Source organism: Heteronotia binoei, chromosome 18 (assembly GCF_032191835.1).
Source record: "Heteronotia binoei isolate CCM8104 ecotype False Entrance Well chromosome 18, APGP_CSIRO_Hbin_v1, whole genome shotgun sequence".
NCBI classification, from domain to species: domain Eukaryota; kingdom Metazoa; phylum Chordata; class Lepidosauria; order Squamata; family Gekkonidae; genus Heteronotia; species Heteronotia binoei.
Genome location: NC_083240.1, coordinates 22,951,676 through 22,968,560, shown reverse-complemented (window position 1 = coordinate 22,968,560; position 16,885 = coordinate 22,951,676). Strand labels below are relative to the sequence as shown.

Sequence of the window (16,885 nt, the reverse complement as noted above, 5' to 3'; positions counted from 1 at the left end):
CTTATGTTAAAGTTACATTTTACTGGACGTCACACTTGAAAAATGGAATGAGGTTCCCTTTTGCTGATTGTCAAGCACTCTTACATACGTTCTGTACAGAAATGTCATCTGAATGTTATTTAGTATTACAAGCATCATTGACCCAAATAAAAGACATTTCTAGAAAACGGAAAACATTACTCAGCAGTTCTTATTGCAGCTACCAGCTTAGCAGCCCTTTACCTCAGTGACGGCCTCACCGGAAGGCTTACTGAAGAACAGCCAAAGAGACGGAGATGCAACGCAGCAGCATCCTTCTCCCCACCCCCCCAAAAAAACCCAGCCACAAGCCAACTGCAACCAAATGCTTCTTTTATTTATGGTAATCTCAGGAAGGCAGACACCAAAGGAGGGATACCAGGGCCAGCACATTTTTATTTCTGATCCCCCAAACTCCTCTCAGGCTGTTGGTGCACGTGCTAAGGGACTCTAAGGTAACAGCTCTGATCTCAAACCGTTATTTCAGATTTGGGGTGTAACACAACTGGCAACTTCACAGCTGCTGGGTGGACACACTGTGCATTCCACAAGGGAAACAAAAAAACTCCCAGTGGGCAAAGCGTTTCTCTCTCTCTAATCTTTCAGGACCAGGGGAGCTTTCACCTGCTCAGCCACTTCCTTCCCTAGGAGGGTTTCCACAATTGCGATGCCAAACTCAAAGCTGGTGCCAGGCCCCCGACTGGTAAGAATATGCCCGTCCTTTTCCACACGATTCTCGGAATATTTATAGTGACCTTCAAAGGAAGAAAAATAAAGAGACACACAATTGTGAGGGAGAGACTGGCCAATTCAACAGGGGCTCCAGAGGCAAGGTAAGAGACCCAAGCCCTTATCTAGGAAATGCTCTTGTCCTAGAACATCCTCATCAACTGTTAACTATGAGAGTCTCCCCAGTTCTGAAGCCTGAGCTCTAAAACTGTATTCTAAAACGCTAAAACTCCAGATTGGTAATTTTGCATGCAGTTTGAGAGAGAAGTTAACATCCCAAATTCATTAGCTTGAGGAGAAACACAGCTTTTTGAACCTGCTGGCAGGAAACAAGAGGAAGGACAGTCAGGGCTCTTCCAGGACCACAAGGCCCTCTGGGAAGGAGCACCCTTTCCAGGACCAACAACCAGCAAAGGAAGCTCCCAACTGGGCCTAAACAGTCACTCAGTTCTGTCACTGTTCGGCCGATTACTACTCTTTTTCCTTCTCTGTTCTTGCCTTTTGGGGCTTTTAAAGTTTAGGACAAGGGCCTCTTGAATGATATCAGACCATCTGGGAGACAACTGACAGAAAAGAAATGGGAAATTCTCTCTACTTAACTACAGCACTGTCCCCCCCCCCCATCCTCCATGTTCCAGAACTCCCAGTTGCCTTCCTCCTGTTGCATGGCTACTGGATAGCACTTTGAGGGGAAGGGTCATCCTTCCATGCTGGTGGTTCACAATGCAAACAAAACTTTAGAGCTGTGCAAGCTTTTGAGCCTTGTTGACCTACTCAAATCGACAAAAGTGGATGCTCAAGCACTGGTGCTTTTTCGCTTTCAGCCTTGAGATGAACTCTGGCCCAGAAGTGACCGATCCCTGCAACTTCTCCACTGACATTGAAAATCCCAGCACAACAGAAATACAGCTAATTCAGCCCTGACCTGGATAGCTCAGGCAAGCCCGATCTCATCAGATCTCAGAAGCTAAGCAGGGCCAACTCTGGCAAGTTCTTGGATGGGAGACCTCCTGGGAATACCCAGTCAGCAAGACAGAGGCAGGCAGGCTGTATTTGGCCACCTCCCTGAATATCCTCCAGGCTCCCAGTAGGGGTCAGCCACATGACTTCAGCCACAGGTGCAAATACATATGCACAAATAGTTTTTAAAAACTAAGGAAGAAAACCAATTCTCATTTACTAGTTGAACAACGAATTTTTGAAGAGCAGAATAGAATAGAATTTGAAAAATTAAAACCTTGATGGAGGCGGAATGCTTACATCTCAAGAACCCCAGTACGGTAGCCATACAAGTCGCAGCATGGGTTCCCAGTACTTCTGGACAAAGACTCTGCCTCTGCCACTAAAATGAACCTGCTTTATTATGAAGGAATGGGTTTTTTTAAAATTCAGTTTAATCCATCTGCTAATCAAGACTCTTTCACAGACAAGCTACATAACCCTCCCTTGACCTTCTTGGATGGACCATTACCTCCCTCTGCGCCTTTGTGTGCTCACCTCCATTCATCATTTTCTCCTTGGCCAGAGGATGTGTTGTCACATTGCTTCCAAATCCTATTCCGTGTGCCAACAGAGCGGTGGGACCTAGGAAGCAACAGGGAGTCATGACAGTCGCTTGTGCCCATTTAGGACAGCTATTTTACACAGTCTACGTTCTGGGAAGCGAGAGTGGAAGAGCTGAAGACTTGCTGCTAAAACTTTAAATTAGAGTTTAAAAAAAAAAAGCTGAGAGGCTTGTTACTCCTTTCAAGAAATATCTACTCTGTATTGGTTAAGAATGTTGGACTGGTATCTGGGAGACCCACAGAAGCTCGCTGGGTGACCTTGGGCCAGCCATGCTCTTTCAACCTAAACCACCTCACAGGGACGTTGTGAGGATAAAATGGAGGAGAGGAAAATGATGTAAACTGTTTTGGGTCCATGCTGGGGAGAAAGGCAGAATTTAAATGAATTAAAGAAAGTATGGAACAGAGATCCCCAACCTTACTAAGCCTGGGGGAGTTCTCAAATTTAGAGAAAGAATAGTGGGTGCCACTCCAAAATGGCTACCGTACTGGGGTTAGGGGAATCACCAAATGGCTATCAATGAGGTGGGGCCTTTCACAAAACTCAGGAAGGTCCAAACCATGTGTCCTCCTGGGATGGAGAGAGCTGCTTTCAAATGGGCATTCCCTTTCAAATGAAAAGGAACTTCTGAAGCACCTCCCTTCTGCAAGGAGGCAGAAGAAAGCCAGGACCAGAAATGCCATTTCCTTTCAGCTTGAGCTTTCAGGGAGAGCAGTGGGTTTGCTCCCTGACAGCCACTGAGAGAGATTGCCAAGCACAGAGACTTAAAAGCTAAGCCCAAACGCAGGATGCATAACTGCGAGGTATCTGCAAAGGGCAAATTCAGAGCTTGGCTAATCAGTCAGCTGATGGGTAGGAACTAAGGATGTGCAATATTTTTTTTAACTGGTATTGTTCAGTTTGGGTCTACTGAGCCAGAAAAATTTTCAGGATTTCCAAAAAATCCCAGATTCCAATACCAGTATTGTATTCAGATCTGGGTCTTTTCGGAAATCCTGAATCTAAGAGGAGTGTGCAGCAGCTGGATTTGAAGGCCTCTTGGTGGACAAAAGTCTCTCATTTCCCAGCCTCTCACAGCAGTCAGGCAAGCTCTGAATCAAGCCCAGAGCACTGGATGGCTTTTGAAAGGGGGGCTAGAAGAGATTCAGTTACCAAGCAGTCCAAACAGCCATCTTCAAGACGAGACTTGTAATTCTATCCTTAGAGTGTCTGAAGGCCAAGGGGCAACTGAAGGTCAAGTCATTAAAAAATAAATCAAACTGCATGCACAACAGTGATTCTGACTGACCAGCTGTCGCCAGTGCTGCTGGAAGAGTTTAAAGAAAGGATCTCTAATTCCAGTCTAACACAGGAACACCCACTTCTCCTTCAGAGCAAGCAGGGCTAAAATAGCTTTGGGCAGGGCTTTTTTGTAGCAGGAACTCCTCTGCATATTAGGCCAATCCTCCAAGAGCTTACAGGGCTCTTAGTACAGGGCCTACTGAAAGCTCCAGGAGGATTGGCTACATCAGGGGTGTGTGGCCTAATATGCAAAGGAGTTCCTGCTACAAATAAGCCCTGGCTATGGGGACAGGAAAAGTGATCCACTATTATACAAAGTTGGAGTCCAGTAGCACCTTTAAGACCAATACAGTTTTATTATACAATATTTACAGAGCTCCAATATACTGCCAGGTACAGGTGAGAAGTGACACAGTGCCCTTCCAGAGAACATACTATCCACAATTTAATTCCTATCCCACCCTTTCTCCATGGACCTGTGATAGCATTCCGTGGCAGCCCTGCAGACCCAGCCCTGCCTGACCTTAGAGAAGGAAAATCACGGGGCAAGAGAAAGTAGTAAGTGGGCACAGCAGGGCAGGATGCATGCAGGTTACAGTAGTCACCAATTCTCAGCTCGCCCACTAGGCGGTTGCCTAGAGCACCGGGAGGTGGGGGGTGCCGAACTGGGCTCCCCCCCTCCCAGTGCCCATGGCAAATGCCTACTTTGCCAGCTTCCCCCCACCCCTCCCCCCCGTCGCCCGCCCAGCGAAGGAGACTTTGCTCCCCCTCACTTCCAGTTCCTGGAAGTGAGGGGGAGCGTCTCCTTCGGCAGGCTCTTTAAAGGAGTAGATGCCGCACCACCAGCCACATCTAAGGTGGTAAGCCCAGGCGCTGCACACTCTAATGCGGAGGGGCAGGTGGGGGGCAGGCAGCCTGCCTGGGGTGCCGTGCACCCTCGAGCTGGCACTGCCAGTTCTGCGTTTAATTTGGATCTGGATACTTCAAATACGGCTACTGTAGCTTTGAGCTACATTAATGACCCATGGATACTGCTTTGCTGCGATCTCCACCATGCTGGTTACTCAGCCAGTGGAGAAAGCCCAACCAAATGTGTATCAGTTTAAGCAATCCAGGCAAACATTAAGGAGAACAACGGGATCTGGCACCTGCACAGATGGCTGCGATCAGTCCTTTCCTGCTGTCTTGGTCCTTCAAGACATCCTTCACAGCAGGGGACTGCAAGAAAATAACAGTTGGTTTTCATCAAGATATGGCTGTGCTCACACACACAAGTAAATAGTGTTGATTAGATCTTCTGCCTACTGAAACCCTGTTTTCAAGGCAAAGCTTTTAAAGCACTACAGTATCCCAATCCAACATCAGTCTCATCAGAGCCCTATCCCCATGCAATGGAAGGGAATGGGGGCTTTTTAAAATCACAGGATAGGAAGGATTTGATCTCTTAAAATATTAAATATTTTTTTCAAATATTATTCAACTATTTCTACCCCATCTTCTCAAAGATGCAAGAGGTTTTTCATTTATATGCACCAGAGGAGGTGTGTACTGGAGCACCGTTGAAGCATAAAAGCACCATATCTGGCAGGAATGAAGTCCCTGCTGCAGCGCTAACTCCACAAGGCTTTAACACAAGACCCAGTCCTCTTGCTTCTGTTCAGATTGCTCTCTCAACAAAGAGAAGAGTTCCAGTGTTTTTGCATTTGATCAGGTTTTTACCTCCGACAGGTTTTGGGCTCCCAAGTTCCCTCCTGGCAAGACAACCACATCATAAGGCCCCTAAAAAAAAAAAGGAAGAATGTCAGCATTGCAAGAGGACACTTCCTGAGGCAGGCTGTTAAGGAGAGAAGCCATTTCGCTGAACAAAACTATGAGCAGAGCAAAAGTAAAGGATCTTTGGAAAGGTGTACCAAAGACATCAGATCTCTTTTAAAAAGCCCTCCAGGCAGCTTGACAATAGTAATTTTTTTGTTCATGAATCAAATGCAGTCCTAAATAAAACCGTCTTCAACTTGCCTCCTAAAGATCAAAAGTGAGGGGGCCAGGTGCACCTCCTTGAGGAGGTTGCTCCATAATCATAGGGCTGCCACTAAAAAGGCCCTTTCTCATGCTCCCACTAGTTTAGCTTCTGCGGCCAATGGGACAAACAAGAGAGCCCCCCCCCCCTGTGAGTTTAGCATATGGGAGAAGATGGTCTTTCAGACACCCTGGTTCTAAACCATCTAGAGCTTTTAAGGAATTGCGCTTAGGAGCAGACTGGTAGCCAGTGTAATCGCTGTAATATTGAGGTTACATGCTCCTGATAGCTTCCCAACCAGCAAACTAACCACAGCATTCTGCACTAGTTGCAGCTTCTGAACATCCTTCAATGTAGCCCTAAGTAAAGTCTACTGCAATAGTCCATTCTAGATGTAACTAAGGCAAGATCTGCTAGTCACTGTGGCTAGATCTGTCTGAACAAAGAATGGGCACAGCTGATGCACCTGCCAAAGCTGGGCAAAAGCACTTTGAACTACTGCAGCCACCTGGTTTTACAAAGTGACCACCGTGTCAAGTAGCACTCCCAAGCTATGAACCTGACTTTACAAGGGGAGCATAACCCTATTCAAGACAGGTGAGGTCTGAAGTCTCTGGTACACCTTTCTACTACCCCAGAAAACCCACATCTGGCCCAGTATACACTCCAACCACCAGTTCAGAAAATCAACAGCATCTTTGGAATTAGGTGGAAAAGACAGGTAGAGCTAGCTATCATCCACATATTGGTGACATTGCAGCCCCTATCTCCTGAAGACCTCTCTCAGTGGCTTCATGTAAATGTTAAATAATATGAGTGAGAAGACTGAACCCTGCAGAGCTTTACAGGCCAGTGACCATGAGGCTGAGGAAGAATTCCCAGTACCACCTTCTGAGACCAGCCTCCCAGATCAGATTCAAGCCACTGTAACATGGTGCTTGAGCAAATCCATCTGAGCAAAAATGATTGGATGTTGCTACAAGAGTATCCAGCAAAAGAAACTGCATCAGCCTTACAGTCCAAGTAAGCACCAATATGTAGAAAGACCCTTGACAGCTCCCCAGTTAAAACTGTTCTGGTTCTCCTTTATGGCCAGTAATCCATGTGCAGAAACAGGGCAGAACTGTGCAGACACAAGTTGGTGTAGCGCATTGTAGCTGACCTGTGATACAGGAGGCCATGGGTTCAGATCTCATCTCAGGCAAACCACATCTCCTCAGCCTCTTTTGCAATAGGGTGCTGATATTTAACAATAATCTACCTTGCTTGGCTTTGCCAAAATTACCTTGAAGTGCTTGGTCACTGAAAAGGAGCAACAAGGGAACGTTGCAAAAGTCTAGCAATTCACCATTCATGAGGAAGACAGAGCTAAGATATAGTTCAGCAAGACTAACCTCTTTTCTGGCATCTTCTAAACTCTTATCAGGGCAAATGACAACATCACGGCTACATTGCACAGGCTCTTTTCCGGCCAGGCCAGCTACCGTCACCTTGATCTGATGAGAAAAGAAATAACATACATTATGGGAGTGGAAGATTGCTATTTGTATGTGGAACAAAGTGGCCTTTCATGGCAACTCACTGGCTACCGCATAAGACAGGATGCTGGACCAGAGAGATCACTAGTCAGATCAAGTAGGGGTCTTTTTTGAATAGCCTCCAGTGGCTCAGCTCCCTCTCCCGATCTCCAGAGCTAGTAATGGTACGTCAGTCACTCCTTACTACAAGGCAGTTGGCTGTCAAGTTCCAAATACTTACACCTGCTCGCCTCATGACATCTGTGGGGATAACAGTTTCCATCTCCTCTGCTCCTTTGGCAAGAATCACCAAGGCCCGTTTAGAAGCCATTTTGAGTGTGGAGGTTGGGTGCAAAACACTTGCTCACTAGGACACAAGAGCAAAGATACGGCTATTAAGATAGTCCAGAGAAAAACACCGTTCCAACTGCAAATATCTGGGCCCATATAACTCCTCTGGAGGGCAAGTAAGAAACACTGAACAACTAATCGCTGGTGGAGTGGGGGCTTTGATGTTGACTGCATTGGTATGTCATCCATGCAGGAAGCAGATAACAGACAAGAGTACCAGAGATGCTCTAATGAGGAGGTCAGAGTCAAATTAAAGGACTGCCACAAAGGAGACTGATGCAGGCACAGATGTGCTGGATGGAACCAACATAGAATAAAGGCACCCTCAAACAGATTCTCACAAATCCTACAGAGACCACAGTTTAAACTGCTGTTCTGAAGGCCTCCTTATTTAGCACCTGTGATGAACAGGTTAGGTTCCACTTCTCTCTATGGGCAACCAATGGAAGCTGACAGAATCTTAGGGAGTTGACAGTTGAAAAACAGCAGTTAAGAGAGTGGAAGGCAGCAGGTAGGGAGCTGAGACCATATCCGGCTGATTGAAGCTGTGGTGAAGAGCAGCTTAAAGCTAACTGGAAAGAAGAGTCCATACAGTGGAACAGGGAAACAGTTCAAAAGGTCAGGGATCTCTCTAAATTTTAAAAGAGGCAAGAAGGGTAGCTATGTGTGATGGCCTGACCTACTTGTAACTCTGAGGCTGAGAGAGAGAGAGGTTGTGGAGGTTGATAGGCACTCTGTAAGTGATAAAAGGCACCTCATGGCACCTTCCCAGGCAGAATGACAAAAAACATGAATTGAATGCAACAACCAGACTAGGATTTGGGCAATATGGATTTAATCCTTGACCCAGCCATAAAGTTCACAGGTCACCTTGGGTTTGTTATTTGCTGTCATCTAAATGACCTTCAATCTTTCCAGACATATGACAGGAAAAGAGGGAAAGACTGGCTCAGTGGCACAGCATCTGCTTAACATTGAGAAGGACCTAGGCTTGGTCTCTCACATCTCCAGTAAAAGGATCTGGTAGAGGTGATGTGAAAGACCTTGGCTTGGGACCCTGGATTTAACAAGGCTAGAAAATGAAAAATTTCCAAAAAGTGTGAAGCCATGAGAGTGGGGAATGTTTCCCCCTGTTCATTTTTTTGGGAGGGGGATTTTCAAAAAGAAATGCAATTATTTCCAACAAATCTAATTTTATTTCTTTAACATACAGTGCATGTTAGAAAAATTGGAAGTTTGGCAGAGCACTAAAAACCTCTTATGTAATATTTTCTCTTTTGGAATGATTTTACTCAGAATGCACATCATCACAATGTAATTTTGTGTATATTGAGATCTACATAACATATTTCAAGCATATATTTATTGTTTAAGCATTACTTTTGTCAACAATTAATATAAGGAACAATATTATATATTTTAACTCAATATCCAACTACTCTCCCAGCCTTAGAAGAGTGCATACTTTCTTCTCTTTACTACAGCAAATTGGGTTTTTTTTTCAACTTTTATCACTTCCTGCCGCTCAAAAAGTAAAAAGCAGGATATATGTGCCAGAGCACCAGAATACTGCAACAGTCTGCAGCTATCTGTCTCTTTGCTTTTAAACTTCTTAAATGGGCCAGCTAAGACAATGGCACATGGTGTGTGTGTCATAAATGATACACTTTAAGTTATCACAGCAGTCAAATATGCTTGATAAGAAATATGCTGCATATTTCAATTCCTCCCCCCCCCCCAAATTCCATTCCCTCCCCCAAAGAAAACACAGTGTTTCCTCCACCATGGCTTTAAAACTAACAGACTCCGGTCTCTTACCTTCCCATGCTGGTTTTAAAAAATTTCCTCAGGCTGTGCTCCAGTGGTGCCATACATTAGAAATGGGAGGGGGGGGGGAGATTGGGGTTTTTCAATTTTTATTTTGGATTTAACTGAAAAATGTTTTTAACTATTATTGTAAGCCACCTTGGACCAGGAGGAAAAGTGGGATATGTTTTAATAAATAAATCACATGCTGCTGCTTCATGGTTCAGAATAATTACCAAACGATGGGTCGTTTTGTCATTGCATTCCTGTTCTAGGGTCTGCATTTTTTCCTTTTATTGCCCTCTGGTTTTAACTCTTTAAGTCACCCAAGAGGTTTTGCGTTGGGAAAGCATCAGCACGGGGTGGGGGATTACTAGGCTCTTTGCCCCTGCTCGGGGACCTTCATGTGCGGCTACAGTGGTGAGACTCAGTCTAGACGGGGGTCCCGGCCGGGCTGCTCCAGCAAGGAGCGGCTTCTCACCCCATCATGCCTCCCCCAACGTGGGATACAAGCCGCTGCTGCCCCTGGTTTCAAGCACCAACTGCAAAGGCACACAGGGTGGCTCTCGGGTCCGCCTGAGGTGGGTCTCCATGGGGGCGGGGGGGTGGAGAGGCGCAGCAGGGCGACGCACCGCTCAGGCAGGGGGTTTCCCGCTCGCCCGCCGAGGGAAGAAGCCGCACCACGTCAGGCGACACGGGAGGCCGCTGCGCTACCTGCGGTGCCCCGAAGCCCGTTCACACGCCCCCTTGGCGTGGGCACAAGTTTCAATGTAGCCCCCAAAAGGGCAGCCCCAAACCTCCCCAGCAGCACCGAGTTCCTTTCGGGGCCACGTTACTCAAATACCCACCTCCCTTCTGCGCTTTCCCGCCCCCACACCGTTCTTACGTCGTGCAAAGGGCCAAGGCCGAGAATGTCCAGTCCGCCCTTCTCCCTGCTGCGCACCCAGGCTGCCCTTTTGGAGTCTAGTCGATGCTCCCCTCTCCCTTGAATGGACCAGTCCTGAGAACGCCTCCGCCCCTCTTTAACTCCTTCCTGGCCGACGGCAACCTTTGCAGACCGAGCTCAAACACCCTTTTGTAGCATTGTGGTCGAAGCCGGGGCGGGCCGGTCTTTCCCCCTCGGCAGACTACACGAAACGTTCTGTTAGTATTCTAAAGTTTCGAGGACGTCTAAAGTGGGAGGATGCCATGCCAGTTCTCTTCCGCCAAATCACTCCTCCATGAATGCAAAACGGCCTACGGAATGAGCAAGTGGACCCCCTCGTGTGAACTGTTGTAGCTTCGGCAGGTCAGGGGGAGAGGAGGGACCGAGACCCCGCAGTAGGGAGAGCTGAGGGTGGCAAAGCATGGCCCATGGAGCCAGCAGCCCAGTTTAAACAAGGTACTAATTCCACTGGGTGCTTTTGCCTGACCAGCATCATTCACGAAGCAGACCTTAGAGTGACAGAAGCGATCTGCATCCATCCAGTCATTTCTGCCTCTTAACTTCTCTGACACAATGCACTTTCTTCATTCCTGTACCATGTCATCGTCTCGCATCCGTAGCATGATGTGCCTGGGCTCGCTTCCTAGAGTGATCTGCCATCTTTGCAAAACAAAACAGTGGCACAGTGCCACTGGCACCTTTAAGACCAGCGAAGTTTTATTTAAGTTATAACCTTTTATGTGCAGGCATGTCTCTTAAGATACACTGAAATAGTTGCCAGACTATACGTATAAGAGTGAGCCCAAATTAGCACATAACGGAATTAAGACTAAAGAAATAACAAACTTAGTTTATATAGTTATCATTTGTTTTGGCTTAATTCTGTGAGGAAACATAATGACGAAAATAAAAATGTCAAAATTGGAGATTGATGGGCAGCTGTATCTCTTTCGAGATCTCGGAAGCTCTTTGTGCATCTCTTCTGAATCTCTGCCCCCTGCACTTTGGCTTGCATTCCCTTATAAGAACAGAGTTGCACTGCAAGGTTGTCATTAAGTCAGAAGTCTCCACTTCAGCAGGCACCCACCCATCCCCTCCCATTAAGAAAATAACCAGTGTGCCTCTGACTTTGTGAAGATAACTTAAAATGGTCTACCCCAGTGTTTCCCATTTGCAGGGTCGTGACCCGGTACCAGGCCACAGAAGCCTCACTACCGGATCACAAGAAAAGCCAAAGCTAGCCCTGCCCCATCTCTGTGTTGTGCAGAGAGGAGCTGGGCTGCCTCTCCTTCCTTCTCCCCCACTTCCAGTGTTTGAGAGAAAAGCTAGCATCCACTGGTACTTTAGACCCATTAAGTAATCTTCAAAGTATGACCTTTCATGTGCCTTGCAGTATGTTCTTTTGGGGAGATTTCCCCGGGAGGCCTGGGCGGCAAAGAAGGGTGTGTGCGTTTTTTTCAGCCAGGAGGGGCGGGGAGTGGGCATTCCAGTAGCCTTTTTTTTTTTTTTAACCTAACAACCCCTGGGCAGAATTTTTGCTGGCTGGGATCATCTGATGGTGAGGAAGGCTTTTTTTTTCTTTGCCCCCCCCCCTTCTTTCTTTCCCTGCAAGTGATGCTCTATCTGGATTCTTGGTGCTGGGAGGGGGGAAGCAACAGTGGGAGGGCTTCTAGTGCCCTGGCCCCACCGGTGGATATCCTGGCGCTTTTGGGGCATTGTATGAGGGAATTTTGGACTGGATAGTCCACTGGCCTGATCCAACATGGCTCCTCTTATGTTTATGTTCTTTCTTTACATGTCTTTCTTTTCTTTTCCTTTCCTTTCCTTCCATTTCATTCTTTCTCTTTCTTTCCTTCCATTTTTACTGGATGAAACTTTTCTGTTAATCATACTGTTGTTGCAGATATAGGAGCTCTGCCAATGAAAAGTTGGCACCCCTACCTGCTTAGTGCCGTTTTCGATGGCTTCGGTGGTCGCTTTCTTGGCTTCAGCCTCCGGCGCCCTTGAGAGATAGGCGGAATAGGGAAACCGCCCCAAGCGCCAACTCTCGCAGAACATTCACGAGAACGTGGGAGGAGGAGAGCTTTGTGGTTTTCAATTCACGCGGACCCGCATCTCCCGTTCCGCCCTAGAATTATGCTTGCAAGGCACATATCCCTTACTCTTTGCTTTGGTGTAGTGCTTACATTTATGAATTCTAATCTGGGAGAACTGGGAGAATCACCACTAAGCGGGTGGTGATGGCGTCACTCTTACGCATCATCACAGAGAGAACGGCCTCGCGGACTTCTCGGCAGAGCCAATCGAAGTGGCTCCAGATCGGCAGTCCAACCCCCTTCGACGAAGGCAGTCGCGCGCCGAGAAAGCGAAAAGGGAGGGGAAGAAGGAGAGACGGCAAAGGGGCGCGCGTGCGCTCTTCAAGCTACGGGCGATGGCAGGCAGCCCCGTGAAGAGTGAAAGACTCTCCGTGCTAGTTCCTCAGGCAGGAGGCCAGTCTGGTCTGCGAGGAATTCGGCGTCCCCAAAGTAAAAGCCATTTGGACCCCGTCCTCAAGCCTTGACTTCGCAAGTTCAACCTGTTAAGTGCGGTAAAGTCGTTTCCACGTTATGGCGATCCTATGAATAATGACATATACAACGTCCTAAGCAGTAGGGGTGCCCGCTCTGGAGACTTGGGGTGGGGTGGAGCCTGAGGAAGGCAGCGTTTGGAGGCAGAGGGACTGCACTGGCGTAGAATGCCACAGAGTCCACCTTTCGAAGTGGCCGTTTTCTCCAGGTGAACTGAACTCTCTGATGCCTGGAGAACAACTGGAGAGCTCCAGCCACGACCTGGAGGCTGCGCAAAGACAAACTAAACGCTGTGTCAATCAGTATCCTAATAATTCTAATGAAATAAATTATAATGAACAGCAATTCTGGCGCTAGTACTTATTAACATACTGTCAGTCACGTGGTTCAATCAGTTGCAAACATAATAACATGATTAATACAACAATGTAAAATGTTACAGTACCAGGTTAACGTGTATTACACACCTGAATTGCCCACAACAAACATTATTAAAGATCCTCTCAGCATCAGCAGCCAAGGAGCATTTAGATTTCCACCCGTTTCAAATGAAGAATCCTCTTCTAAGACAGGACACTCAGAGAAATAGTTCTATGTTTATGTCTGCAACCAGTGCCTGTAAATTTTCCTTCACAGAGTAGCCAATATCTAAATCTTTCAAAGTTGCTGCTGCCTTCCCAGTCTAGCACCCTTGGCAAAAGTTCTCAGGGTTAGGTTAATCCTGCTTTAGTACTTTCTGCTTTAACCTTCAGCAGTAGTAATTTCAAGTATTCACTGTTTTCTGTTGGTACTGTGGTGTCATCTATATCTCAGACTGTTAATTCCACCACCCTCTAAATTTAATCCAGTTTTACTTATGATGTCTTCTGCAAACAAATTGAAGAAATAAGGAGATAAAATACCTTATCGGACATCTTTGCCAACTGGAAACTACTCTGTTTCTCCGTATTCTCTCCTAACAGTAACCTCTTGCCCAGAGTATAGTTGTGCATCAAAACAATCAGATACTGTAGCACACCAATTTCTTTTAAAACCAACCACAGCTTTTCAAAATCCACACAGTCAAAAACTTTGCTGTAATCTCTGAAACCCAAACTTCAACTCCTCAAAATATATTACTTATATTTCTGATCTAGATGATCGTTCATGGCTATCTAATTTAGCAAAGGCAATAATTCTTGCTTAGTTTTTTCTTTTTTCTCTTCTTTTTAATAAGTACAGAGAACACTTTCAATTTTTTATACATGTTAAAGACAATTTATAACTTCATAACTTTCCAAAACAATAACTTGCAGAACTCATATTTAATTATATTTTTTGTGTTTTGTATTAATAACCTATATTTGCTGTTATTAAATTAGTTCATAATAAAATAAACAAAAGCATTTGTAAAAATTCTGTCACTGGTTGACAGAATCATGATATCACTGATATTGATATCAATAGCGCTAGTCATACTTGTCCTCTGCTCTTCCCCAGTAGCTGATTGAGTTCCATCTGACCTAGGGATTCCGTCTTCCAGCACCATATATTTTTTTCATTCCGGATTGTCTCATTGTGGGGAATCTGTATGAATGATGAAAAAGGGGTCACTGGCGTGCTTCTCACTATGGCCTCAAAAGGCAATAAACAACTTGTGGTGGAAGCTTTTGTGAGCCAGAATTCATTTTATCAGAGGCAGGCATACACACAATTAGAGAAGCTGGAAATTCACACATGTTCCAATACATGGCTTTGCATAATATTGCAGAGCACTGACAACTGGTGGCACCAGGGGCATACTGGAAAAAGAGCAGTCTGGTCAGTGTTCCTCAGTCCACATCCCACCCCTGGACTGGCATAGCACGCCAGTAAAAATACTGGCATAAGTATTAAATACTCAATGGAAATTAAAAAGTCTTCCCCACCCCAACATACCTCCCTCAGGCCACATCTATGCTTAGCATACCTAAATCTGCAGCTAATCACAGCTGTCCTAGACACTATATAAACTCCAGCCAGGACACCTGTATCTCAGTGAAGGGCATGCAGCATGGGGCTAAACCCCTCTGCTCTCATAGAGGTGGTGGAGCTGGTGGTGATGAGAATTCTGGATAAAGAAAACTGCAAAAAGGGAAGTTTGCTGGGACTGCTGCAAGGGCATGGTCTGGGGAGAGAAAATTCCAGGTCATGCTTAGGCTTATGGCACTGGACAACTCATGATTTGTTTTCATATGATGTTTGGGTTAAGTCTGTGTTGTGAAAGGGACTCCAAAGGGAATCTGTCCAGCAGAGTGTGTGTGTGTGTGTGTGTATAGTGGCTCTCCACTGCCCTGCATTTCACAGAAACAGCCAAGGATGAGAACATTATAATATTGCTAATGCTGCTCTGCTCAGAACTCTTCCAGGTCCTTAAGATTCATCCACAGATCTAGATCTTCAACGGCACTTCTCTAGCTAGCCCTTCCTTCCCTTTGTCAAAGGCCCAGATTGGTTACATTAGGCTTTGTTTTTTAGAACAGTCACAAAGAGAATTCACAACACTCTCTTTGAAAAGCAAAGCCACAACAGAGCTTCTCGCTTTATTTTCCTTTCTGGATATGATGTTGCTGTATGTTCCTCAAGAGAATTGAGAAATGTGTCTTTTCTGCTTAGTAGACACTATTATACAATATTTGCAAGGACCTCAGCATGTCAAGATGAGCCAGTCACAGCAAGCTGTCATTTCGCTCGTTGCCTACTTTGCCAGCTTGCAATGCACTTACTTAAGAGCTGCAATCTAACTTTGACCTAGTTTTGGTATGGAAACTTTTAAAAATTGCTCAGATGTTCAAATTTGCCTGAGAATGACAAGCAAAGTGTGACCCAACTGATACTCTTAGACATCTCAGCAGCCTTGAACACCATCTCCTGATGCATGCAGTTGAGAGGGATTGGGCCACCAAGCACCTGTGGTTCTAATCCTGTCTGACCAGCTGGTACAAGAAGATAGTGCTGAGGGAACTACTGTACAGATCTCCCAGCATGTATATCCCCTGCTGTTTAATAGCTACCTGACAACACAGGGAGAGTTCATCCCATGATTTAGAGAAAATGACGCTATTATGTTGACAAATTCTATTCCCCCTTTTCAGCAGAATTCAGAAGGAAAGAAGTGGTGTCTGAAAGCAGCACATGTTTGGATGAGGTGAAGTGAAGCTCAATGAAATCATGGTTCTGTCAACCAGTGACAGAGATACAAAACTTGTGCTAGATGTGATCACACTCCCTTGGAAGGATCAAGGCCTGATCTACTGGTGGAGGTGCACCTGTGTAATAGCTTTTGTTGGTGTTCCTACTATGGCTTTTCTGGGGGGTGGGGTGGGAATACAATCTATAGTAAGAAACATAGAGCTGGAAGGGACCCCAAGGGTCATCTTGTCTAATTCCCTGTGCAATGCACCAAAATTCATAGCTCCCCCCCCCCCCCAGTGACCCCTCCTCTCTGCCCAGAGGAAGGCAAAAATCCTCCAAGATCCCTGGGCCAATTCCTTCCCAACCCCAAAGTGGAGATCAGCATTACCGTGGGCATGTAAGAAAGGGCTGTGTGAGCTGAGTGCTGCTTACCCTTTCCTGCCCTCCCTCTCCCAGTCAACTTTTGGTGATCCTGTAGGGTTTTTAAGGCAAGAGACATTTAGAGGTGTTTTGCTATTACCTGCCTTTGTGTAGCAACCCTGGATTTCTTTGGTGGTCTCCCATGCAAGTACTACCCAAGGGCTAACCTACTTAACTTCCAGGATCTGACAAAATTGGCCTAGCCTGGGCTATTCAGTTCAAGGGGCAGGGAGAAACTAGGAAAGGAGCCTTTTTAAGAAGCAGCTGGCTTCTTAAAAAGTTTTCAAAAGCTGCAATTCATAATGGCAAAGGGTCAAACCCCCCTTCCCCAGTCCAGTTAGTCAGCCCTACCAATAATGAGACAAGAAAATGTGAGATCTGAGTACAAGTTTCCTTCACCTTCTGTTTCAGAACTGTAATGAAACATTTCCTATATTACCATGGGATTGAGTAATGTACTCGTAAAACAAATTCAAGTAGAGGTTTCCCGGAATTTTAAATGGAGCCATAGGGGAGGGGGGGGAATCCATCCACT

At 46.0% G+C, this 16,885-nt stretch overlaps 1 protein-coding gene across 2 annotated transcripts; it reads right to left on the bottom strand.

Annotated features, from left to right (window-relative positions):
- Nucleotides 1-334: 334 nt before the first annotated feature.
- PARK7 (Parkinsonism associated deglycase) lies at nt 335-7,529 on the bottom strand. 2 transcript variants are annotated; one of them, XM_060258808.1, is made up of 6 exons: nt 7,370-7,529; nt 7,006-7,107; nt 5,314-5,373; nt 4,743-4,812; nt 2,245-2,331; nt 335-773 (listed from the first exon to the last, which is right to left on the bottom strand). In XM_060258808.1, the coding sequence occupies exons 1-6, from the start codon at nt 7,457-7,459 to the stop codon at nt 613-615; spliced, it is 570 nt and encodes a 189-aa protein (XP_060114791.1). In that variant the 5' UTR covers nt 7,460-7,529; the 3' UTR covers nt 335-612. The 2 variants fall into 2 exon arrangements, with proteins under 2 accessions (XP_060114791.1, XP_060114792.1); XM_060258809.1 differs by lacking the exon at nt 7,006-7,107.
- Between the last annotated feature and the right edge of the window lie 9,356 nt (nt 7,530-16,885).